Source organism: Tasmannia lanceolata, unplaced genomic scaffold, assembly GCF_043159265.1.
Source record: "Tasmannia lanceolata isolate RefF3 unplaced genomic scaffold, GAP_Taslan_0.1 ptg000044l, whole genome shotgun sequence".
Lineage (NCBI taxonomy): Eukaryota > Viridiplantae > Streptophyta > Magnoliopsida > Canellales > Winteraceae > Tasmannia > Tasmannia lanceolata.
The window spans coordinates 15,596,600-15,622,499 of record NW_027518721.1 but is presented as its reverse complement, the minus strand read 5'-3'; the positions used below and the strand labels follow the sequence as shown (position 1 = coordinate 15,622,499).

General features: G+C 39.9%; 1 protein-coding gene and 2 non-coding genes across 10 annotated transcripts; 1 reads left to right on the top strand and 2 right to left on the bottom strand.

Annotated features, from left to right (window-relative positions):
- Positions 1 to 2,043: 2,043 nt before the first annotated feature.
- LOC143863270 (splicing factor U2af small subunit B-like) lies at positions 2,044 to 13,099 on the bottom strand. 8 transcript variants are annotated; one of them, XR_013240850.1, is made up of 8 exons: positions 12,947 to 13,099; positions 12,574 to 12,865; positions 5,033 to 5,119; positions 4,873 to 4,954; positions 4,507 to 4,633; positions 3,929 to 4,411; positions 3,175 to 3,802; positions 2,044 to 2,345 (listed from the first exon to the last, which is right to left on the bottom strand). XR_013240850.1 is itself a non-coding variant. In XM_077373952.1 (8 exons), the coding sequence occupies exons 2-6, from the start codon at positions 12,808 to 12,810 to the stop codon at positions 3,946 to 3,948; spliced, it is 999 nt and encodes a 332-aa protein (XP_077230067.1). In that variant the 5' UTR covers positions 12,811 to 12,865; positions 12,947 to 13,099; the 3' UTR covers positions 2,044 to 2,345; positions 3,768 to 3,802; positions 3,934 to 3,945. The 8 variants fall into 8 exon arrangements, 6 of the variants coding, with proteins under 6 accessions (XP_077230067.1, XP_077230065.1, XP_077230066.1 ...); XR_013240851.1 differs by having other exon boundaries at positions 3,768 to 3,802; XM_077373952.1 differs by having other exon boundaries at positions 3,768 to 3,802; positions 3,934 to 4,411.
- An 8,562-nt stretch (positions 13,100 to 21,661) lies between these two features.
- TRNAL-UAA (transfer RNA leucine (anticodon UAA)) lies at positions 21,662 to 21,744 on the top strand. The gene has a single exon. It is a non-coding gene; the product is annotated as a tRNA-Leu (tRNA).
- A 155-nt stretch (positions 21,745 to 21,899) lies between these two features.
- On the bottom strand, positions 21,900 to 21,971 carry TRNAG-UCC (transfer RNA glycine (anticodon UCC)). Its single transcript has one exon. It is a non-coding gene; the product is annotated as a tRNA-Gly (tRNA).
- Between the last annotated feature and the right edge of the window lie 3,929 nt (positions 21,972 to 25,900).

Genomic DNA, 25,900 nt, shown 5'->3' with positions numbered 1-25,900 from the left:
ACATTATCCCATTTGTTTTCATTTTTCTGATCAATGAACATGGTCATGCCCATTTGGCACACAAGTGTGGCCCAAAATGCATTCCTAAGATGGGTCTAGTCATGCAATTATGGTGGGACTGGTTGTAATGGGCAAAACTCGTGATTGACACCAAATTTCGAATTCAGTCAAGTAGATGTGTCATTCATGGTGAGTAGAGCCACCTTTCACTATTTCTTCAGTTTCCTTTTCCTCCCCCCCCCCCGGACTCCATTTCTTTTGATGTGAAATGTTGAGCCCGACCCAAGTTGCACCCCTAATTTTCAAGTCCTAACCTACAGTCCACACCATTGATCGATGACCTGCCACATTGATTAGAAAAATTCACCTTTATGCTGTATATACCATTACAATCAAATAATCCAAATCATTGATTGTTAAGAAAGGCCAATCTGCCACACTGATTAAAAGTTAAGGCCATAATCTCATACAGATAAATTACCCTAATCACTCCAAACAAAATGCCGTACTCTCTAGGTAAAATCATGCTCATACACTATTAACAAAATCTTATTAATAGTACAACATCCCCTCTTTAGCCATTGAAACACTGACAGGGGATGTTCATGATGATCAAAAGAGGGGGATACATCATTTCCCATAAATAAATTGTTTAGATTATCCAAATAGCCGTGTCTATTTTTTTCGGGTCTCAAATGAAATAGGGAAATTTCTAACGTCCATCGCAAAAGGTCTCTCGCATGTCAGACCAGCCACCTCGTGAATGATGACAAGACGGCTGAAACAGCCTACGTGGCTGGCTTGACGTGCGATAGATCATCTGTGAAATGCCTTTTGAAATTGACGCTAGCATATCCCTATGAAATATCCTATTTTAACAACTCATGTTGCCTTAAATATCTTTTCCATTTGTTAAAGGAAGAGATATTTTTCCCACACGGTCGTATTTAGGTGGAAGTAGGTATACTCTAGACCCTTCTCTCTCTCCTCGAAAAAAGAGAAAAAATGGAGCATCAAAATGATACTTCCTCAATCCCTTCCTCTTCCTCGTCCGTCCAGGTTACTGGGCAAAAAAGAAAGCGGCTAATGGATCTTGTGGAGAGGGACGAGGCTCTCTGTAAAATGAATGCCATGGCTTATGACAAAGAAATGGAAACGGCTTATGACAAAGAAATGGTTTCCAGGTTCTCGCCAACTCCTAGGGAGATTAGATTATTAAGGAAGCTCTTCACGGAGGAAGCAAACGGGAGAGGGGAGACCAGGTGCTTGCACTTGGGCTAATTGGGAGCGCCTAACACCTTCCCCATTCGTCATCAGGCACAGACTTTAGGCACTGACTTTTGTATTGAAGATCTCAGAGGATCGACGGGGATCTCGTGTCCTCACCACTCTTCCTCGGAATCAGGGCCCACAGTCAAAGAAACCCATACACCAATGCAAAAACATCCCTTCTTCAACCAATCATTGGTGGACGAAAAGAATCTAAGGTGCTTCCAATGGGAAGTAGACAAGGCAGTAGGGGATTCAAAAGCGGGAGGACATGATTGACTAGAAAAAGGCTTTTGAAGGTGAGGAACCAAATGATGAAGACCTCTCGGCTATTGTGTCGGATGAGGAGGTTTTCACGTTTGAGATTGAGCGTTTGAGGGAACTGGGAAAATGCACGTCCAGAAGGGGAATCTATTTTCAAGATCTTCAATGGAAGATCGCAAAGTTTTTTTTTTTTTTTTTTTGATACGCTTTTATCAGGAGTAATGAAAGGTTTATAAAGGTTTTTGCAAAAAAAGATGTCGAACAGCCTTTTAGGACGGCGACAGTTTTACGAAGTTCTGGGTTCAAAGGTTGGGTGGATATGTGAATGATACAAGGAACACTATCAGCAATGGGGGACTCCTGGTCCCTATCTTATGTAAGCTCTGTATGATTTATAATACAATTATGTCATCTTTAAAATAAAATAAAAAGTCTCTTGGTCATAATTAGCCATTTCACCATAGCCAAAGAGGGACTATTAAGACATCATAAAACATTGTGTGCAACTGGTTCAGGAACCAACAACCTAAATAGAAGCTCAAAAGTTTAAAGGTTACAACAACGGCAATTAAAAAATCTCTGAAATGTAACAATTGTTCATGGCTGAAATGCCTTCAAGGAAAGCTATGACTAAAGAGCAATCTCCTGTTCCATACCTCATACTCAAAAGCCTGAAAACCTTACAGGAAAACGTTTATGCAGAAAGAACTCACCAGATTTCATTTCTGCTTAGTTTGGAATATTGCATCACAATTCCCTTCAAGAGCTTCCCTGATCCTGCAAACTCATTCGACCATAAGGCACCCAACAACCTGTAAACAAATTTCACATAAGCTTGAATAAAAACGAGGCTCGATGCTGAGAAGCAGGGATACCTGAACCTGCAAAACTCATGAAATAAGTAAGCTCAAGACTTTGTAAATAAACCTATTAAAGAGAATAAAATAAGGAAAAGGAAAAACCATAGGTTGATTTGATACCCAGTATCTTGGTAGAACATGGTGTCAAACACAAAGACAAGAGCATGACTACAGAAGCAGATAAAAAAAACGTTAATCCTAGACATAAGGTCAGTATTGATTCGTCAACATCAACATCTTTGTATACTAGAATAATCACTGTAGCTTTTCACTATACAAGGATTTTACATTTCAAAATTTTTTACTACAGTGGGGCTCTGCCTAACAGACACACAAATATTTTTATGTTCAAATCCTTGCAGGAGAGACTTGGTTCTTGCACATAAAAAAGATCTTTGCAACTTTGGGTTGATTGTTTTCTCCTAAAAAAGAATTTGACATCACATCTGTTTGTTCTGGATTTTTGAGAACGGTTGGTGAGTCCACTATGATTTTGAAAATACAGCTGCAGTACTACCAAGCGTTGGTGCACTTCATAATAAAATTAGGAGGAAAAGATCACTATCATTAATAAGTCAGTTGTTCTACCATGGGAACAAGCAACCAAACTACCATTATAAAAAGGTTCAAAAGCATATTGGCAGGGTCACATATCTAAGTTGATTGTATTCTCTTAAAAACAATTGACATCCTAAATGTATGAACGATGCAATTTCAAAAAAAAAAACATAGTGAAAGTAGCACCAAAATCAGGAGGAAAGATAAGGGCCCGTTTGGATACCTCACGTATCGTATTTGGATTTGGAATTGAGTATTGAATACAAAATGAATAGATCCGGCAGCGCATGTTGAGGGAGAGAGAGGGAAGGGGGTACTTCCTATTGGAGGGGAGAGGTTGAGGAGCAAAGAGAGTGAAGGAAACTGCCACATCTGTGGATTTCCAATTTCTTATTTGCACAGCTTATTTGGAAATCTTATTTTTTTCAGTGTCAGTTGCTGAATTGGGGAATTTGATCGGATCCAAATTACAAAGCAAAAAGGGCTGCAAATGTGTGAAATTCAAATCAAAATCTTCTCTGCATCCAAACGGGCCCTAACTGAATTTGAAATCTAAAAGGAGGCTCTGGCACGAGTAATAAGCCAGAAGCCTAGGACTGGACTTTTTTTTTTCAAAAAAAGGAAAGCTCCTAATCATGAACCTAAACAAGGGTGAACAGACTGACTTTTTCCTGCACCTCACAAGAGGTACAGGAACATGAAACTCAATTTCAAAGGAAACCACCGTAGACGAAAGATAGGTCAACATGCATATGCACACAAGTCAAGCACTGCTGTTGTGTCGTAGAGGGAAGAAAAACACAAAAAAGAGTTTACATTCCATATCACAGAACAGTGGACCTGCACACCACCTGCACAGTGGAAAATGGGCTGTAAGCTATATTTACCGAATGGGTGGTTTTTTTTTTTTTGTAAAAGTAGCAACCCTTTTTCTAGCAAGCTAAGCATATTAAATGTAAGAAGACTGAGGGACAAACCATACAACGTCCACAGGTTAATAACCATATCCTCCTTGTGGAGGAGGCGGAGGCGGCGGCGGTGGCAGATGCTCTTGTGGTTGTTGTTGATCATAGTATTGATCTTCATTTTCGGAGTAACCATTGGTGTCAGGGTTGTTATTTCTACTACCGGACTCTGCCTGTTCCTTTTCCCTGTTCCATTGCTCGATTTTAGCCCTCCTTTCAGCACTGCCTTCCCTAACAGGGCTCCTGTTTCTCCTTCCCCCAGGACTCCTGCTCCGTCCCCGTCTACTACGTCCAGGGCTTCGACTTCTGGCTCTCTTAGCCCGGTCATCATGGTACTGGTCCCTCTCATCATACCGCCCCCCTGACCTCCCATAACCACGACCACCACCATGAGAGCGTTCTTCGTAGCTGCGATGTCTGTAGGGACTGCGACTTCGGCTTCGGCTTCGACTGTGCCTTCGCCGATAGCGCCCAAACAATTGCCGCCTTAGCTCCCTAGCAATCACAAAAGAAATAGTTTCCCCTTATCAATCAATATAAGTACTATACTGAGACAATGACATCATCAGAAAGATAAGCTACAGGCTCACCTGCTAATCTTCTTCAGATGCATAAAATTACAGTAACCACCTCGATTACAGGTATTCTCTTCGTATTGCCTACAGGTTGCTTCACGGAAATCCGTCACAGGGGAAAAGTCAACAATGATGGGGCGCCCTGAAATTATAGTCTCATAAGATGGTGTTTTGTATGATAAATTTAGAACAACAATTTTTTTTCCTGTCTGAATAATAGAAATAAATGATACAGGGCAATAGAATTCAAATTAAAAGTGAAAAGAGTAGAAAAAACTGAGGGGCCAAGAAAATCATTGACACCACAAAACTTGTGTGGACTGGTTTTAGTCTGCTTAGAGAATAACACCCCTTTTGGTAAAAATAAAAATAAAGACTGACCTGCATAAAATCTTCCACTCAGATTCCGTAGAGCATTTGCAGCATGTTCTTCTTCTCTAAATTGAACATACACATTACCCACCTGCCAAAAGAAGTTTGCAGCTTAGAGGAAAAAAGATAAACTTTTGCTATGGTAAAGCAACAGAGCTAAGCCAATTACCATATGATCAGCCAAATTATCACAGATGTTAAGGCTCTCAATTTCCCCATACTTGTTCAGTTCCTCAAATAGATCTTCGTAGAAGTCCTACATTTTCAAAATAAAAATAAAAAATCAAATAAAAAGATGAAATAAACTTCAGCACACTACAGGATGCAAAAATAAACCTGGCAAATGATACAGAAAATTATGACTACCGACTTCTGAATAAAACTGCACCAAAGCACAGTTCAAAATTAAGAGAGAAGCACATCGCATAACAGGATTTGAATAATTGATGTTATTTTAGTTTTTGATAACTTAATCCATGTAAATTCTTTCATAATAATAACCAGGTTTTGGTGGAACAGTTCAAATTATACAACAATTATGACCAAACTACCAGCTAAATAGTTGCAATTTATCATTCAGCAGTTCCTTTTCAAAGAACATAACAGCTATGCACAGAATTAAGCATCAGTATGTATGCTCTTCCAGATGCCTAGAAAGCTACAGGACAGTATTCATGTAACGCTGGAAAGAGCTATAATTTCAGGATAGCATTAGCTGATGGAGGTGCAATGTTATGTCACAAATGCTAGATTGAACCGGGCATCCATATTTTACTACAATTTTATACATTTTGCTTACATCAACAATCTATTCCACTGGAGAAACATGCAACAATTTCCATTATAAGAACACATAAGCATTTCAAGCAAGAAGAAACTGAGTAACACAAAAACAAAATAATGTGTACGGAGGAAAAAAAATCAGCATTTGTAAAGTTTTTTTAAGAGGACATTAGGGACAAGATAAGCTCCCACCAAACTAATGCCTTCTCATTCTCAACATCAGATCTATTTATCCACAATCAACAATAACAAATGTAATGGAAAAAAACCATAATGCAAAGACAACCTTTTGAAAAAGAAAAAGAAACGTTCACAGCAGCGCCATAAAGAAAACAAGAAAAGGAAAATTCAAAATCAGAGGAGAAGAAAAATGGAAATTAAAATCAAATGATCATCAAAAGTATAGCAGCAAAACTGGAATGAATTAGAAGAAGAAAATGTAACCCCAATCACATCATGGTTTAAACAGAAAGGCCTTATATAACGACCTGTACCAATATTATCATCAGAATTAAAACCTATAAAAATGAAGAAGAAAACCAGATATCGATTAAATTAAAAAAAGAAAGAAAATGAACATCATAGTTTGAGAACTAAAATCAATTAATCTCAAAATAAAATTATAAATAAAAAACGAATAAGCACGACACTTAACCTCGGTAAAATTCAAACAGAATGAAAAAAAGAACAAATAGAATCAATAAAGAAAATCCGAATGAGTAAAATTAAACCTCAACTGAAAAATCAGACGGAAGGTTGAGTACAACAGCCAATTAAAAGTTGCATTTTTCAAGTTGGAAATCTTAGAAATATTTTTCTTTTCCAAACAGAACCAAAGTTGCATTTTTCAAGTTGGAAATCTTAGAAACATTCTTCTTTTCCAAACAGAAAGAGCGAATAAGCGTGACAATTAACCACGGTAAAATTCAAACAGAAAGATCAACGTTGTTTGAGAACTGAAATCAATTAATCTTTCTTTTTTTTTTTGAAAATTACTGAAATCAATTAATCTCCAAGCTAAAATATAAATAAAAAGCGAATAAGCGTGACATTTAACCTCACTAAAATTCAAACAGAATGAAAAAAGAACAACAAATAGAATCAATAAACAAAAACTAAATGAGTAAATTTTAACCTCAACTGAAAAATCAGAGAGAAATGCTGTATACAGCAAACTGAAACAGAACAAACATTAAAGAACAAAATAAAATTTGAAAGAAAAAGCAATGGCAAAAAAAACTAGTCTCATCTAAAGTTAAATAAAATACAAAACTTGAACGAGAGGAAATCTAATCCCAACGAAATCAAACAGAGAGAATATATGCAGCATCAAACACCGATAGATCACAAAAAAAAACATAAATCGAAGAGGTAGAATCAATGAGAAGGTGATCGATCGGACATTAAAGAGCATAATAAAACTAAAAGAAAAAGCAATGGAGGAAAAAAAAACCTAATCTCAGCTAAAGTTGAATAAAATACAAAACTTAAACGACAGGAAATCTAATCTCAACGAAATCAAACAGAGAGAATATTTGCAACATCAAACACAGATAGATCACGAAAAAAAACAAAAATCAAAGAGGTAGAATCAATGAGAAGGTGATTTATAGAACATTAAAGAGCATAATAAAACTTGAAAGAAAAAGCAATTGAAAAAAAAAAAATCTCGCCTCATCTAAAGTTGAATAAAATACAAAACTTAAACTAGAGGAAATCTACTCTCAACGAAATCAAACAGAGAATATTTTCAACATCAAACACCGATAGATCACGAAAAAAACATAAATTAGAATCAATGAGAAGGTGATCGATCGAACATTAAAGAGCATAATAAAACTTGAAAGAAAAAGCAATGGAAAAAAAAACGTAGTCTCATCTAAAGTTGAATAAAATACAAAACTTGAACGAGAGGAAATTTAATCTCAACGAAATCAAACAGAGAGAATATTTGCAGCGTCAAACACTGATAGACCACGAAAAAAAAAGACATAAATCAAAGAGGTAGAATCAATGAGAAGGTGATCGATCGAACATTAATGCTCAGTTCTCTTACGATGGTTTCCGCAGAAACCAGCCTTTTTTTCCAGGGAAACTAAAAATTAACGTGTTCTTTTACTTTCCTCGGAAACTTTTTTTTCAAACGTGGAAAATAAAATTAATTACGTGGAAAATGGGTTCCCTCGACTTTTCTTCTCTTTAGTTTCCGATATAAACTATCGGAAACCCTAGTTTTCCCTTCCCTTTCCGCGAGAAGAAGAAGAAGCTGCTGCTCTCTGTTTCAAACGTCGCCTCCATCGTCTCCACGATCTCAAACCTCCATTCCCAAACCAGGTACTCTCTCTCTCTCTCTCTCTCTCTCTCTCTCTCTCTCTCTCTCTCTCTCTCTCTCTCTCTCATTTTTTTCCTTTTTTTTTTTAATTGCTACATCCATGTTCTTGATGTTGATATGGGTTTTGTTTTATAATTACTGCCATTTTTTTCCCTTTGCATTTTACAACTATTTCTGATTTTATAGATTGGTTAGAATGAAACCCAAATTTCTATTTCATTTTCACCCATTTTTACTTTACCACAAGTGTTTCCTCTTTATCCCTTTGATAATCTTTGATTCAAGGTAATAAATCTAGGGTTGCTCTGAATTGCCATGTTATGAAATCAGTTTTAATGGGCTTCACGAGTTGGATTTTTTAATCAGTGTTATGGAGGGTTAGGTAGTCAGCCCTAGAAAGTTTAGCAGAAGAGAGTGGAGATAGGTGAATGATACAGAAAAAAGACTTAAGTACATAGGGTATTATAGAGTGTTATGGCATTTATTTTCTTTATGTTATAGCACTCTTCTGTCGTGTACTCTGTGTTTTTGCTGTGTTAAACCACATAATTGTTAACTCATGATTCACGTTTTAATTGGGTTTTGATTGTTCACGTTTTAATTGTTATTGTTAACTCATGATTTGTTTTTTAGTACTATCCACTTGTTGTTAGATGAACGATAGGAGACTTAGAACCGAGGATGGTCGCCCCACAAAGAGGGCAAAGTTGATTGTGAGTGCTGTTGCGACAATAGTGAGCGCAGCAACCACTGCACTCGTATTCTTCCAACAGTATTACGACGAATACCCGCGAAGAGCTCCATACGAAAACAACTACTTCACAGATCGGGAATTTATTACGCGTGCCGTGACGTCAGACAAACATTGCAAGCACTTAGGATGAACGTCAGGTGCTTTGGACGATTTGTTCGACTGCTTAGAAGCACCGGCGAACTTAAAGATACAATACATTGTAACATTGACGAGCAGGTTGCAATGTTCTTACATATTGTATCTCACAATCAACGGAACCGGCCAATTAGAGCCTTCACACAACGATCATGTTCCACGGTTTCTCGTTATTTCAACAAGGTCTTGAAAACTATTCTAAGCTTGAAATCCAAGTTTATAAAACCTCCGACGAGTGAGATACCAGAAGTCATTCGCACTAATCCAAGATTCTGGCCTTATTTCAAGGTAACCTCAAATACTAAGATTCTGGCCTTATTTCAAGAGACCGACTGATATATTTTAACCTTTCTATGCTAGGATTGCATTGGTGCAATAGACGGAACTCATATTCCTGCTAAAGTGATAGCCGAATATAAGCCTCGGTTTATTAATCGAAAAGATTATCCTTCTCAAAATGTGTTGGCAGTTTGTGACTTCGATTTAAAGTTCAATTACATTTTGGCTGGGTGGGAAGGATCGGCATCCGACTCAAGGATATTAGGAAATGCAACATCACGACCTAATGGGCTTCCTTGCCTTCCAGGTATCCTTTACCTTTCCTTCTACTTATTATGTCGGTTATGAATAGACAATGGCGATACTGAGACAATACTTTCTTCGTTGTAGGGAAGTTTTATCTTGGCGATGGTGGCTATCCTTTACTTCGTAGTTTTATAACACTGCACCGAGGCATAGCGTATCATTTAAATGAAATCAGGGGTCGAAGACCACGAACGCCAGAGGAACTCTTTAATCACAGACATTCATCGCTCCGGAATGTAGTGGAACGTGCATTCGGCGTCCTCAAGAAGCGCTTTCGAATTTTAAACGAGGAACCGATGTACCCATACGAAAAACAGATTGATATTGTTCTAGCTTGTTGTTGTGTCCACAATTTCATTCGGAGGGAGATGGCAGATGATGATCTTCTTGATGACGTAGATCTAGAGTTACGAGCAGTAGTCCCGCCTGAGGAAGAAGAGCTTGTCCCATATGTTCCACTTAGTAGGGCCGATGATGCACGAGAGGGGACTAGGATTAGAAATGAATTGACCACGAATATGTGGAATGACTTTCAACGTTGATTTATGTATTGCCTTTTTTTTATGTTTATGGCTTGTTTGTAGCTTGTTTTTAAAAAACAATAAACTCGTATTGTATGGTCTCATGAGTTTTATGTATGGTCTCATGAGTTTCTCGTTATTGTATGGTCTCATGAGTTTCTCGTTATTGTTTCAATTCATATAGGATGGCTGCAAGTCGCGTGGGTAGGAACCATTACTGGAATACTGAGATGGATAAGGTGTTGGTGGATGCGTTATTGGAACAAGTATCGGAAGGGCACAAGATACCCAATGGCTTTAAAGATGTCGCATACACGGCGGCAAGCAGAGCAATGAATAGCCGATATGGGAAAGATATGACGAAAGAGCATATCAAAAATCGAGTCAAGACCCTAAAAAAGAAATTCGTGGCCGTCAACACTAAAATAAACACAAGCGGATTTGGCTGGGATGACGTCAATAAGAAGATCGAAGTGACGAAAGATGTCTACAATGCTTAGGTCGCGGTGAGTACAAAGTGACATCTTTGTTTCATTTGTTAATTACTCTGGTTCGTAATATTTATAACTATTTTTCCGAATTTCTTGTAGGTTCACCCTGAACATAAGAATTATTTTACAGAGAAACATGTGTTGATAGATGATTTTCGTCACATTTTTGGCGAAGACTATGTCACGGGTGGGTGGAGTAGGGATGACGTTGCCCCTAGTCAGGAGGTGCAGAGTTCAGCTCCGCATATAGATGACTTGGGGATTGACGATACCCCTGAGACTGAAACAATTCCAGAGTCTCCTATGGTGGGTGAGAGCAGTAGGGGACCTGGGCCTAGAACTTCGTCTCCAGTTAGAGATTTTGCAAGAAGCGATGAAGGTCAGAGGGGGACGAAGCGTAGTGCAGCAAAATATATGAATTTGATGGAAGGGTTTACTTCAACTTTGGAGAAGGTTGCAGATACAATCAAGGATCTATCGAATGAATCTTTCGACAATGACGAGCTTCATGATGCCGTGTTTGGGTTACAAGGATTCGAGGAGGAAATCTTGGAGAGGGCATATGAGTACCTCAACCGTAATCCTACGGAGGTTCGTGCTTTTATGAAGTACACAATAGAAAGGAGGGAGCGCTACATGTGGAGGAAGATGGAAAACCTTAAATTCTGAGTGATTGTGGATGTGGATGTGGACGTACATAAACATGTGGTTGTTGGATGGTTTTCGATGTGGACTTCATTTGGACATGATATTTTTTTTGGTTGGCTTGTCTGTTCTTTTTGGTGAACATGTTTATGTACTATTTTTGTTAGTTGGCTTGGACTTATAGATGTAAGGACTTGGCGTGGTCTTTTTGTTATGCGATATTACGGTCTGCTTCTTCTTGGCAACTCTATATTTGTGACAATTTTTTGTCAAGTCTATGTTAGTTGCCTGATTTATATCTTGGCAGCTCTATATCTGTGGCAATTTGATTGGCATTGTTATTGTTCAACTTCTGTTTGTCATGGTTTTCTTATTTTGATTGACTTCAGAGGGTTAGACCCACTTATTTTAGACTAGATTCTATGTTGGCATCATTCTGCATATCAGTTTGTCACAGTTTCTATTTAACAGGTTTCTATTGAGTTTCCCTGCAATGAAACGCATATTTCTGTAGTTTCTGTTAGTTTCTGTGAGGTTTCTGTCAGGTTTCTGTGCAACGAAACGCTCATCTGACAGGTTTCTGTCAGGTTTCTTTTCCTTCACTTTCCTTTCTGCCACATCAGTTTCCTTCCCTTCACTTCCCTTTCCTTTCCTTTCCCGACGAGAGAACAGAGCATAAAGAAAAAGCAATTGAAAATAAAAATAAAAAAACCTAGTGATGCAATCTCGGATGAGATTGTAGCGAAACCACAGGATGGGAAGTGAATCGAACTCAGATGAGGTTGGAAATACTTCAGCGAATCTAGTAAGACGTTAGATTTCCCTATAATTTATTCCAAAATTCAAACAAACAATGTAACAATGAAGCAAACCACGATCAATACGTGCTTAGATCCTTAGTAGAACATAAGAGATCAAGCTAAATAAAATTCATAGAAAAGTTCTCAAAGAACCCAAAAAAGCCTAATGGCAAATTTCCATTCAATAATCAAAGAAAGTAGAATCAATGAGAAGGTGATCGATCGAACATTAAAGAGCATAATAAAACTTGAAAGAAAAAGCAATGAAAAAAAAAACCTAATCTCATCTAAAGTTGAATAAAATACAAAACTCGAACAAGAGGAAATCTAATCTCAACGAAATCAAACAGAGAGAATATTTGCAGCATCAAACACAGATAGATCACGAGAAAGAAAAAAAACATAATCAAAGAGGTAGAATCAATGAGAAGGTGATCGATCGAACATTAAAGAGCATAATAAAACTTGAATGAAAAAGCAATGGAGAAAAAAAAAAAAAAAAACCTAATCTCATCTAAAGTTAAATAAAATACAAAACTTGAACGAGAGGAAATCTAAACTCAACGAAATCAAACAGAGAGAATATTTGCAGCATCAAACACCAATAGATCACGAAAAAAAAACATAAATCAAAGAGGTAGAATCAATAAAAAGGGGATCTAACCTCGAAATGTTCCTGGATCTTGCGTGGATCCATGGCCTGACCTTGAGGATCCATCCCAGGGGTTACCATATCAGGTCTCTGGTACATATTCGAGAGCAAAAGCGTAGGACTGATGCTCGGCCTCGTGTGGAGTCTCGAACATCGATCTCCATGTCTACAAGCTCCGATCTTGAAGTAGAACGGACAATTTACCCGATCTTTCTCCGTTCCGAAGATCGACGCTAAGTGCTCCGCCATCAGATCTTCAAAAAATTCAAGAGAAATCTCACAATAAAATCACCTCACCGGAGATCTGAGGAAAACATGATAAAAAAAAACAGGTTGAAGATTTCAGATCTGAAGGAGAAAAAAGAGTACGGAGTCTAAACCCTACCTTTTTTTTTCAATCGAGATCCACGAAGCTAAAATCGATAGAGATCGGATCGGATTGAGAGAAAAAAAACAAAAAAATCGCAGCTTTTGTTTGAGAACGAACAGGTGAAGAGAAATGCAGTGGACGGGAAGAAAGATAGAAAGCGTAGAAGCTAGGGTTTGGATAATATAAAAAAATTTGGGATTTGCTAGGCAATTTTGTGGGAAGGAATTTTGCGGATGACTTTTGAATAAAAGAACAGCCACCTCAGATGACTAATAATACGACAAAATCAGCTGAAGATTGTGGCTGTTATATCGTTTCGAAAGTCAGACGCGAAATCTCTTTTCTAAAATTGCTTAACAAATCCAAAAAATAGAGGGATAGTGAAAATTGGGTGAAATGAAACGACGTCCGTCCGATTGAGACAGCTTCTAGTCCTTTCCACCTTTGTATGGATAACACGTTTCTTAATTCTCAGGTTTGTTTTTCGGGTTGATAAATTCGCCCCACTTCTGAGATAAATTCACCCCCCTTGTACCATCTCTCTTTCCGTCTTTCGCCATAAACATTGGGAGTTAGGTGGGGCCTAACAAGTGAATTGTTTAGAATCTTGGATAAGTTGGCTCGCCTCTACTACCTATTCTCACAACCGGTACTCTCTTTCTTCTCTAGTTCTCTCCTTGAGCACACACGCTTGGTGGGGGCTAAATAGTTTAGATCCTTCAGCTCCTCATCTTTGGAAGATCTCGGAAAGTCCTCTGGAATCTCTCCCCATCATCTTGACTACGACCCTAGCACTCACTGGAGGAAAGGAACTAGACTCCATAAAATCTTCACAAAGCCTTCCAGATCCTTGCCCAGTTCCCCCTATTCCACTAGAGACAAAAAGGAGACTCCTAAGCCTGCTCGTACCCATCCATCTGATAACTCCAATATGGGAGCTCCCCAGAACCATACCCTTGGTGAATTCTTCAGCCCAAGCCCCTTTTCTCCCATGGATTCTGGCCAGAGGTTGAAGACGATTACCATAAATGGTAAGTTGAAATCAAAGCAAGTTCCCATTGCCATAATCGGCAACGACCCAGCGGTTGCTTCCATGTACCCCAACCACCCTCTGTCCTCTCTGACTGTCCTTGACTGGCCTCTGAAATCCCGTGCCTTTCCCTCATCCGTCGATCTTAATTCCCCCCAGATCCCGATGCAAGTTTCCCCCCAAACAGCTAGCCCACCAAAAAATTCAAAACTCGTCAAGGCAGGAAAATTTGAATCTGTCTCCCTCATGCAAAATGTGTTCCTCAAAATCCCTGGCCTACCTTTTTCTGATAGGGACCTGCGAGACTCTAAATCACCCCCCTCTCAAATTTTGAATTCCTCTAACTTCCCGCCTCCTTCTACTCACTCTTTGGAAGATAACTCCACCGAAATGCTAGCAGATCCTATTCCCCCTTTGCTCCCTGACCCCAAGCCTACCTCCTGGGCAAAATTGCTCTCTACCCCTTCCCCTCCTCTGGTAGAAACCAATATTCCCTTCTTCCCTCCAATCGTCTCGGAAAAGGGCAAGAAAAAAGCAAAATTTGAAGAAGAGGATTATTTAGAGGCTAAGGAAAAATGGAAACATTGCCTCCTGGGTTTCTTTCTTGGTAGAAGGCCTTTCTTCTCCACTCTTAAACACCACCTCCAGAGAAAATGGAAGCTAAAGGGAGACTTTATTCTCTCTCCTCTTCCCAAAAACTTCATCCTATTCAAATTTTCTCATGAAGAAGATTCTATTAAGGTCCTGGAAGCGCCAATCACAACCTACGGTGGGAGGCCTCTTATTATTCAAAAATGGTCCCCAGAGTGTTCTTTGGAGAGAAGAAAGCTTTCTTCCATCCCTGTTTGGATTAGGTTCCCAGAACTCCACCTTAAGTTTTGGACTCCCAGTGGCCTTGGTAAGTTAGCTAGCACTATCGGTCATCCCCTCTTCATGGATACCATCACTGCTGAAGGCACTCATCTGAACTTTGCCCGAGTGTGTGTTGAAGTCACCCCTGAGGATGAACTTCTTGACTCCATTGAAATTGAAACCCCCTTAGGCACTATATTCCAACCTGTGGAGTATGATTGGAAGCCCAAAGCCTGCCTCACTTGCCGAGATTTTAGCCACTCTGCTGATCATTGTCCCACCACTCCTCTGCCAAATCCTAAGCCTAAGCAAGAATGGATAAAGAAAGCATCAAAAGCCTTAGACAATACCCCTCCTGTTGCCCAGAATAATAGAAGCAAAACTCAGATCACCTTCCCTATTTCGAATCCCGGTACCCAGGCTTCTTACACTCAGCTAAAGTCAGTACTCACAATGATTTCAGCATTTTAGAATCCTTGGATCCAGAAAGCCCTGTTGAGACCAGATCATCTTCAATCATCCCAATTCCCTGTTCGGAACCCAACTCCATTTCCCCTCCTGAACCCAGCCTCGATCCTACTAATCTTGAACCCTTCAGCATTATCCATGATCATTGTGTCAATTCTCAGACTAAGCAGTGCTGGCCTGATTCCTCTGTTCTGCTCTTGCCATCTACCCTTTCTCCAGAACTCCTCACTTCAACAGACACTGCTAGTCCCCTTCTGAATGGTACCCCTCCCTCCCTTTCTGCCTCCTGTGGAGCTGCGAATCCATCTGCCCTGGATCCTCAATGAAGCTAATCTCAGTTTGGAACACTCGGGGTCTCTGCTCCCGTACAAAACGTAGAGAAATAAGAAGTTTTCTAAATAGCTCTAACACCTCAATCTGCTGTTTACTGGAAACCAAGGCTACGTGTAACAAGATGAAAGACTATGTTAATGACTGTTGTGAAGGTTGGGAAGCCCATGGTAACTACTCTTGCGTTCTTAAAGGAAGAATTTGGATTCTCTGGGACAAAGCCAGGATTAACTTGAAGATTGTTAATGAATCTAGTCAGCACATTCATTGTGAGGTGGAAGTCATCCAGACTGGTATGGCCTTCATTTTGACTTCAGTTTATGCCCATAATTATTATATTTCTAGGAGAGATCTGTGGTCCAAGCTGGAAAATATTGCCTCATCAAATCAGGCTCCTTGGTTAGTGCTTGGAGACTTTAATGCTGTTGGTAGCCAGGAGGAAAGGTATGGGTACCCCCCAAATATAGCTCAAATGGAAGAGTTTAATTCATGTCTTACCAACAGTGCTCTAACTGACCTTCGTTCAGTGGGTCTGAATCTTACTTGGAACAACAAAGGAAAGCTGGGAAACCTGAAAATGGCTAAGCTTGACAGATCCCTCGTCAACGAAGAATGGCTTCACTCCTTCCCGAATTCCTATACTGAATTCATAGCTCCTGGAATTTTTGATCACAGCCCTTTCATTGTGTCCTTCACTAACCACCAATCTCTTGGGTCTCGACCCTTCAAGTTCATGGATATGTGGTTGGATGACCATTCCCTTTACCCTATTGTTGAAAGAGCTTGGAATCTTAGAGTAAAAGGGAACCCCATGTATTCCTTTGTCCAAAAACTGAAAAATGGTCAAAAATCATATCAAAACTTGGAACAGAGAGGTATTCGGTAGAATAGACATCAAAGTGCCTCTCATCAGAAAGTCGTTGTTACAGGTTCAAGAAAAAATCGAGAAAGATCCAACCAGCAATCATCTCCTTAAAAAGGAAGCAAATCTTAGAGAGGAACTGATCAGATGCTCTTCCCTTGAAGAATCATTCCTTAAGCAGAAATCTAGAGCCCAATGGCTTCAATTGGGAGACTCAAACTCAAAATTCTTCTATTCCCATTTGAAAGTTAGGCAAAATAAAAATAATATCCTTGCTCTGAAGAGAGAAGATGGCACTCAAGCTACTGATCCTCATGATATATCCTCCATCCTGATCAGCCACTTCCACAAGACTCTTAACAATGGAAAAATTCAGAGTGAAGCAACTCCCGACCCTCTCAGAAAGCTGAATGATGGGGATGCTGCCTCATTATCTAAGCCTATCTCCTCGGATGAGATCAAAGAAGCTGTTTGGAAAGCTAATGCTAACAAAGCTCTGGGTCCTGACGGATTTAATGCCTCCTTTTTTCATGCCTTCTGGTACCTTCTTGGAGATGAGTTCATTGCTGCTATCCAAAATTTTTTCAAATCTGGTAAGCTCCTAAAATCCGTAAATGCCACTTTCATTTCCCTCATTCCGAAAGGTCCTGATGCCTCCTCCCCTTCCCAGTACCGACCTATCTCTCTTTTCAACTTCCTCTACAAAACTATAACCAAAATCCTGGCTAACCGTCTTAGGACTGTTATATCCAACCTTATTAGCCCATCCCAATCTGCATTTATTAGAGGTCGTCAAATTCAAGATAATATCCTTCTCACCCATGATCTTCTTCACAACTTTCATCTCCCCTCCCCCTCCCCTAACATGTGCCTGAAAATTGACCTAGCGAAAGCTTTTGACAACATAAATCGTCAAGCTCTGTTATCTTTTATGGGTAAACAAGGGTTTGATTCTATCTGGCTAGGCTGGATTGAGGAATGCATTAGGAATCCTTCTTTTTCTATCCTTCTGAATGGCTCCCCCCAAGGTTTCTTCTCTTCCTCTGATGGTCTTCGCCAAGGAGACCCTCTCTCCTCCCTCCTCTTTACTATCTCTATGGAAATGCTTTCGGTGCTTCTGGAAAATGCCATTGCTTCTAATGCTCTTTCTACTCCCTTCGTTCAAGGTCCTTTATCTATTTCTCATCTGCTATTCGCTGATGATCTAATGATATTTGCCAAGGGATCTACCGAAAATGCATCTGTTCTCTCTTCCTGTCTTAAGCATTTCAAGAGTGTCACTGGGCTGGAGGCCAATCCCTCAAAATCTGAAATCTTTTTTCGTGGTTCTGTGCTCAAGGATAAGCAGGTGATCCTTGAAATCCTAGGGTTTAATGAAGGAGACCTCCCCATTAGGTATCTTGGTCTCCCGTTGTATACTTCGAGACTCACAGTTTCTGATTGTGCTCCTTTGATCACCAAAGTCCGTAAGCGCATTGCCAGTTGGTCTAGCAAATGCCTTAGCCAAGCTGGCAAAATTGAATTAGTAAAGACTGTGCTAAACAGTTTCATGATCTATTGGTCATCTGCTTTTGATATCCCCAAGGGTGCCATGGACACGATAGAGACAGTTTTCAGATCTTTCATCTGGGGTAGCTCTGAAGGCAAAAAATCCCACCATTCAGTTTCGTGGAATGAATTGTGTAAACCTTTAAGGGAGGGAGGTGCTGGCCTTAGGCTCATCAGGGACATCAATATATCTCTCAGAATCAAGCAGGTATGGTCTATCATTTCTGGCATGAACAACCTCTGGAACAGATGGTTCTCTCTGAAATACATCAAAAAAAAAAACTTCTGGACCATTAACCAACCTTCTAAGCCATCCTGGGGGATTAGGAGTATCTTTAGGAGCAGGGATTTGGCTAAACCCCATATCTGCTACTTGGTGGGAAATGAAACCGCCATCGACTTTTGGAACCAGCCATGGCATCCGCGGGGGGTTTTATCATCCCTCATTTCTAGGCATAATACTGACTCCTCCCTTTCATCCTTGACTTCCCTAGACCAAAATCACCTTGATGGACCCTGGAATCCAATTCTGAACATCGGATCTCTCACCCGAGAAAAAGCCCTTCTTTCCGAAGTCCTTTTCAATGATACAGCTAGTAACCTTCCTATTTGGAAACCAAACAGTAATGGCCTTTTCACCGCCAAAAGTGGGTGGGAAGTCACAAGACAGAAATTTGTTAAACCTGGCTGGGCCTCAAGAATTTGGTTCAGCTGTCATATCCCAAGGCATGCTCTTGTTTCTTGGAAAGCTCTCAAAAATGGCCTAAGCACCACTGATAACCTCCCATTCCTGGACCCCTCTGTAAACAGGAGCTGTATTTTATGCAATTCTGAACTGGAATCTGTTAACCATCTCTTCTTTCAATGTAACTATTCGAAATGGATCTGGAATATTATTCTTGGGAAGCTTGGGCACAGGCGCAATCCAAATCCAGACCTTCTACAGGAAGAGCTGTGGCTTGCCAACAATTTCAAAGGTGCAGGTCAAACATCAAAATTGGCTTATATTGCTTTCGAAGCAGCAATCTACATCATCTGGATTGAATGGAATAATCGTGTTTTCCACAAAATTTCCCTCCCCAACTCAGCGCTGCTGTCTGAAATTCTAATCCTGGTAAGATCAAAGGTCCTGGGTATGAAGATTGAGGAGGAGGACAATCCAAGCAATAGGGCCATAGCCTCTAACTTTGGCTGTACCTTAAGCCCCAAATTCCCTCCTCCCCAGTCTTGTTCCTGGCTAAAGCCGGTTCAAGGGACTTATAAAATCAACTCTGATGCTTCTTTGGATGCTGAAGGAGGAGGTATTGGCGGAGCAATTCGGGATAACAATGGATTCCTTGTTTCCATGTACTCTGTTAATGTGGAGCGGGAGGAGATTCTTGCCCTGGAAATCTGTGCTGTTCTTGCGGGATTACAGATGGCCGCATCTTTGGGTCTTGTTAGTATTTGGATGGAAGTAGATTCTAAAATTGCAGCCGATGTAATCAATGAAAAATCTAAAATTCCTTGGAGATGCTTCAATCCTATTCAGGTAATTCACCAGCTCTTATCCCATTTCCAAAACTGGAGGATTACTCACATTTGGCGAGAAGGAAACAGTGTTGCGGATTTTCTTTCCAAACGGAAATGCCCATGCAAAGGGACAGACATCCCTCCTTTTCTATCTCCCCCGACTCTCCTTCACCTCCTGGATACTGATAGGCAAGGAAATGAGTACTGCAGATTGTAATTCCTCCAAGCTTTGTAAGTCTGTCTTTTGGATTTACTGTTGTTGGGAGCTTGTTCCCTTTTGGTTGGCGTTTCAGCCCCCTTAGTTGTAACCTTTTCTCTTTCTTAATGGCTGGTTGGGGTCCTGCCTAACCCCTGCTTACTCATCCAAAAAAAAAAAGTTTTATTATTAAAAAATAAAATCACTTGGACCCACTTGGTTTGAAGATCCAAACCGTTTATTTGTTGGGCTGCAACATAAATAGGCCTTGCCCTTAAAGTCATCTCCATAGGATGATCTGAAGTAGACCTGGCAAACGGGTGGGCCGGGCCAGGTTTCACCCCAACCCGTACCGGTCCGAGTCTTACGGGCCGGGTCATAAATGACCCGGAATTTTATGGGTCACAATTTGGTGAACCCGGACCCCACCAGTACGGGCCGGGCGGACTGGCGGGTCACCCGGTTGTTTTCTTTTTTTCTTTTTTCCTTTTTTCTTTTGCTGTTTTTATTCCCACACTACAATAGGTGTGATCCAAACCGTCCATGTGATGGGCCATAACGTAAATAGGTTGTGCCCAAAAAATTATTTCCATAGGATGATCGTAGCCCTCTGATCTATGGGGGAATTGCATATTATTATTCATGGAAACCTCTATAGATCTGAGGGCTAGGATCATCTTACGGAAATTATTTTTACGACACAACCTATTTAAATTGTGACTGTGTAGATCATCCTATGATGTGGTCAGTACAGTACTTTCTAAAAATATATGGGACTATAAGGGCTCACACCATATAAAATCTAAATCATTTGAGTTTTTACGGGCACACGCGGGTCCACCCGGCCCGGCCCAGTTTTGACGTGACCCGTACGGGCCGGGTCAAATTTCAAACAGGTCACTAGCCAGTGACCTGGACCCCGTAAATTACGGGCGGGCCGGGTGGATCTGCAGGTCCGGGTCACTTTTTTCCAGGTTTAATCTGAACCCTCCGACCAACCTCAACAGAACGGAGTGTTAGGATCATCACATGGAGATGATTTTTGGTGAATGGCTTATTTACACTGGGCCCATTGGCCCCACCTACTACCTCAATATAATTAGGACTTCCAAAAAGGAAATAGTTAGATGATCATAGGTGTCTAATCAACATTCAGTGTGAAAATGGCCAAAACATTGTCTAATTGAGCCGTCATGATTTTCTCATCAATACTTGTTTGGTTAGCTTAGACAGTACATATGGTTGGAATTACGGGTGCAAGTTTGGCCCTGTCTGCCCTGACCCCCTGACCTGCCCTAAGCCCGAACAGGGCCTGGGCTGGATTTTCCAACCCTGAGGGCGGGTCAGGGTTCAATTTTTAGGCTCTGACTCAGGGTCAGGTCAGGTTCTGGGTTAATGCCTCGGGTCACCCTAACTCGGCCCGACCCTAAGTTTTTTATTATAGAATTTGAACCATCTGTGTATGTTTCTTTTGCTAATGTTTTCTATTATCTTGGATTGATGTTTCTTTATATTATTATTATTAATTGTCTCTGTTGCCTGTCATGTTGTTGAATTCATATTGTCTTATTTGTTCCCTTTCTCTTTTTATTGATCATTTTGTTCTATATGATATGTGGTTGCTTTATTTTTTGCACTCTTAATAGGTATCTGCCCTAGGGTCAATTAGGGCCAGCCCGGCCCTGCCAATTCAGGGCTAATCAGGGCGGGTAAGGGCAGAGATAATGGGATCCAGGGTTGGGCTAGGGTTTTTAAAAACTCGACCCAACCCGACCCTGTTGCAGCCCTAGTTGGAATCACTAGATCAATGGTCCTCCTGGTTACCATAACTCATAAGTACGTCTCACGTGTCGTGTACATTTGGCAAGTTTCGCAAACAAAAGTTTTCTTAATCATATCTAATAGTATAATTAACCGGCCTTAGTACATCTAGCTGGTTTGCCCGAGTGGTTAAGGGGGAAGACTTAAGATCTTCTGCACATAAGTGCGCATGGGTTCGAACCCCATAGCCAGCATCTTTTTTTTTCTAGAAACAGAAAATTTATACTTTGGATGATGATTTTTTCGGCCTCCCTATAGGATAATGCGCCCCGCTTGTAACGTGATTCGACGCTCATCTCCCTGTTATTTGCGTTAAGAAAAAAAGTGGAAAAGAGGGTTTTTCCCCACATGCGTTTGCCGGGAGTCGAACCCGGGTCTATTGCTTGGAAGGCAATTATCCTGACCGTTGGACTACAAACGCCCTTTTCTTTCGTTAGATTAACTTTTTAAATTTATAGGCAAATTCACACGAGTCATTTTTTTATTGTTATACATGTATTGGTAAATCCAGACGAGTCAACATAGGGCAGCAAATGCATCAGATTCTTCTAAGAGATGATATTCACGCTCTCTGGTTTGGTCGAGGAATTTCTCTTTTGCTTGTTTTTATAGGGTTGCAACTTGGGTAGGGTAAAAACCGACCCGCATCAACCCGACCCGAAAAATGCATGGGTCGAGTTTCACGGCGAAAACCTGCGAAACCCACTTTATTTCCTTTATTATGTCGTTTTTACACTTTGAAAAATTTCTACATAATGTTAAGTTAAAAGTTAGGAAACTATCCTATTCACGTGTCAAACCCCCCCCCTCTCTCTCTCTCTCTCTCTCTGCATTCTCACAAATCCTGGTTTCTGAGTCGGTGGAATTTATCAGATCTTTCATCAGCGACTTCCAAAAAATCTTAGAAATGAAGCTCAAAGATCGTCCACGTAGATTAAACCATATCCAGTTCCGAAAATCTGTAGTTATCTATGATTCTCGGTGAAGAAAGAACTCTGTCTTGAAGATATTTCTCATATCTTTCATAGGAGACTTTGACAACAATCACAGTAATGAGCTCAAGGATCAGCCAAAACAAAACAAAGTGGATGAGAATAGGAAGTCTGTGTTGGATACTTGTCCTTCAAAATCAATTTTTATTTACCTTATCTTAACTACTTCCCATTTCCCACTTTGACAATAACTTGTAACTTGATAAGAACAAACCACAAAATGGGGACTTTGATCTTATCTTCATTCTATATCTCTAATGGGAGAGATTTAGAATGAACCGGAATTATAAAAGGGGGATCACACCTTGGCTTTTGGGAGCTTGAGTTTTCACAATCTGCCCATTAGATTTTCCATCTTAGCTAAGGTGCTCTATCTCCTTAGGCTCTGCTCACTTCTTTTCCCTGGAAAGGAAAAGAAAGGATTTCGTTTTCCTTTCCTTTCTAAATGACATGGCATAAGGAAAAGGAATCCAGGGAAACTGTCAAGAAAAAGGTTTCGTTTTCCTTGGAAAGCCTCTTTCCAATATATTTAATCGGAAACCAAAGCTCGCGTAACAGGGAAAAAGTCAATTTCCACGTCATTTTCAGCTTTTAAATAAGAAATTCCGCATCTGATAATATTTTTCCCTGGAAAAGAAGTGAACACATAAATTCTGTCTTGTCAAGGTCTTGTCAGGGAAAAAAAAGGATGTTTACTAGGGAAAACAGCACCAGGGAAAAGAAGTGAACAGAGCCTTAAGGTGAGTTTATTTAACTTTATTTATTCATCTTTCATTAGAAAGAAAAATTCCAACAATGGTATCAAAGCGGTGTTGAATTTTTCTTTAAAATTTTCTTTACCACCCAAGATCTGCCATTTTATTGCCGCTGCTTCTCTTTTCAATAAATCGATCCAGCCATCAATTATGTTGCTTCTCTTTTTTCCACCCTCTTCAAACCAAGTAGTAGGAATGAGATATGCTCTTTGGAAACTATAACTACATGTTCTGAGTTACATGGAATGAGAGGGGAAGGGGGTCCTATTGTGATTTATATATTTTTCGAGTTACTGATTTATTTTTTATTTTTGGCAATGATTCTCCAATTCCATACCAAATAAATAATTTAATGTTGAACGGTTCCTTGTTTTAATATTTAGATGGACCAGTGTTTGTCTGGTAAATAGAAAATCCCATGAATGGGTTTTGCCAGATTAGCAAAAGAAACCTCTTGGCTGGATTTATGTTACAATATAGAACCTTGGTTATGTTAATGGTCATTGTTGTTTTAGCTAGACTAGGCCTCCATAGACAGGACGATCATTTTTACGGCATCGCATGGACATCGCATGACTGTGGAATCTTGATCTAAATTGGTGTTGTCGGCCATTGATGAAGCCATAGAGGGGCTATTTTGGAATAGTTTTCATGCCTCAGGCATCTTGCCAGAATAAGGCCGTAGTATGATTAAGATCAGCATCCCGGCGAATGGTTGTGGAGGTGGCGTGTGGACCACGGCAGTGGAAAGATACAAGTTACTGGGTTTTGGCTTCTCGTCTCTATCCCTCTTAAAGAAGAGGGTAATGAATGGGATAAGCTTCTTGATAAACCTATTTTTCTTAGTACAACAGTCCTGTTTAGAAGCCACCTATATGTCAGGCATGATATTATCTAAATCTCGGACTCATTGATAGAACACCTTTTTTATTATTATTATTGTGTCAATACTCTCTACTATTGGCACCCCACAATCTTGACCATTCCTTTACTCCAACAATGATCCTCATTGTTGGATCATTGTTGCCCTCTGTAAGGCTTCCCTCACGACTAGAATTATAAAGTCCTAATTGTACTATCTTTTAAGGTGTTCATATTATTCTTAGAAACATATTTGGTATGGATATAAGTTTGCTTTAGCAATTAGTATAAATTGCTTAAGGGTAATTTGGTCATTATGAAAATCTCATGGATAATTATATGATGTTGTATTGTATATAAATACATGAACTCCAAGCTTCTAGTATGATACTGACGCCCCATATTTTGTTGGAACTTGGAATTTTTGCCGCACAAGCATCATATGTACGTTTAGTATAAAATACAGAAGTGTTAGCTTTAATAATGCTATAGGGTTGATTGAATCTACTATTTTGGTATTGACACACTTGCATGTTTTATTAAATAAATGCTAAAGTTTTGTCTTTATAGATTGACACACATTTTGTTCATACATGAACATGTTTCCATCTAATACTAACACTTAAGTGCTTTAGATAAATCTAATAATTATTATGAGTGCCCAAAGGCAATTAAGGATGTTTTAGTAAGTTGATATCACCAAAGTGGGTCAACGAAAGATTGGATTTAGTGTATTGACACCACCAATGTGGGTCAATCAAGAATGGTTTTAGTGTATTGACACCATTAAAAATGAGTTAATTAAGATTGGATTTAGTGAGTTGATACCACCAAAGTGGGTCAACTAAGCATGAACTTAGTGAGTTGACTCTACCAAAGTGGGTCAACTTGAAGTAAAAATTTTGAAGTCACCAAATTTAAATTGGAATTTTTAGATGATTTATTAAGGAATGTCATACCCAAAGGTAGACATTTCTTGTTCTTTTGCAACAAGAGTTTGCAGATTGATACATATTTGACCTTAAAATTCCACAATATTGTCACCCAGTTTGGTTTCTCTCGGAATCCTATTGAACATTGTTTGTATGCCAAGTTCAGTGGGTGTGGACCCCGATCTGAGAGGACGAGTGCGACGAGGGACGCGAGATCCCCCCTTGTAATCCTCAAAGATCTCCACATGTGAAGGAGAGCTCTACCAAGGAACTCTCAAAATAGGTGTCACTCTCACAGCATAGCATGAGTGGCGATACAAAACGAATGAGATACATCCTGATCCGGAGCCAGGGCTCGAAACCAAGATGTACCTGAAAATAACTCAGAGTCGCCATCCATGGATACCCCATGGAACCAATATAAATGCTCTGTCTGCAACGGATAACTAGAGATACAAAAGGTCCGTGCCTGATTACGAATGGGGAAGGTCCGAAGAGCACCTCCAATTCGTCCGAGTGCAAGCACTTGGTCTCTTATGTCATTTATTATTAACCTCGAAGAGTTTTAGGCGAAAATCATGTGAAATGGGAACAAATATCCCTGAGTGGACGTCTAACTAATCATGCAAGACTCGGGGATGAAATAAAAAAGCATACACAACATAAATGAAAGAAGTGTGTCACCTAAGCATCGCTAGGTTATGTATGACATGCCTAATGGGTGTCTAAGTTCTGGTGAGCAAACACGTGCATGCTACAGCTAAAGGTATAAGGTCTGCGCATGAAAGTAAGAAAGCATAGCAAAACACA

Bases quoted from the DNA above. Each gene is read 5' to 3' on its own strand.
- LOC143863270 (XM_077373950.1), bottom strand. From the start codon at position 12,810: ATGGCGGAGCACTTAGCGTCGATCTTCGGAACGGAGAAAGATCGGGTA. The intron at 4,955-5,032 runs GTAATTGGCTTA...TTCTTTTGGCAG, and splicing joins ATAATTTGGCTGATCATATG to GTGGGTAATGTGTATGTTCA. The intron at 4,412-4,506 runs GTGAGCCTGTAG...TGTGATTGCTAG, and splicing joins CATCTGAAGAAGATTAGCAG to GGAGCTAAGGCGGCAATTGT.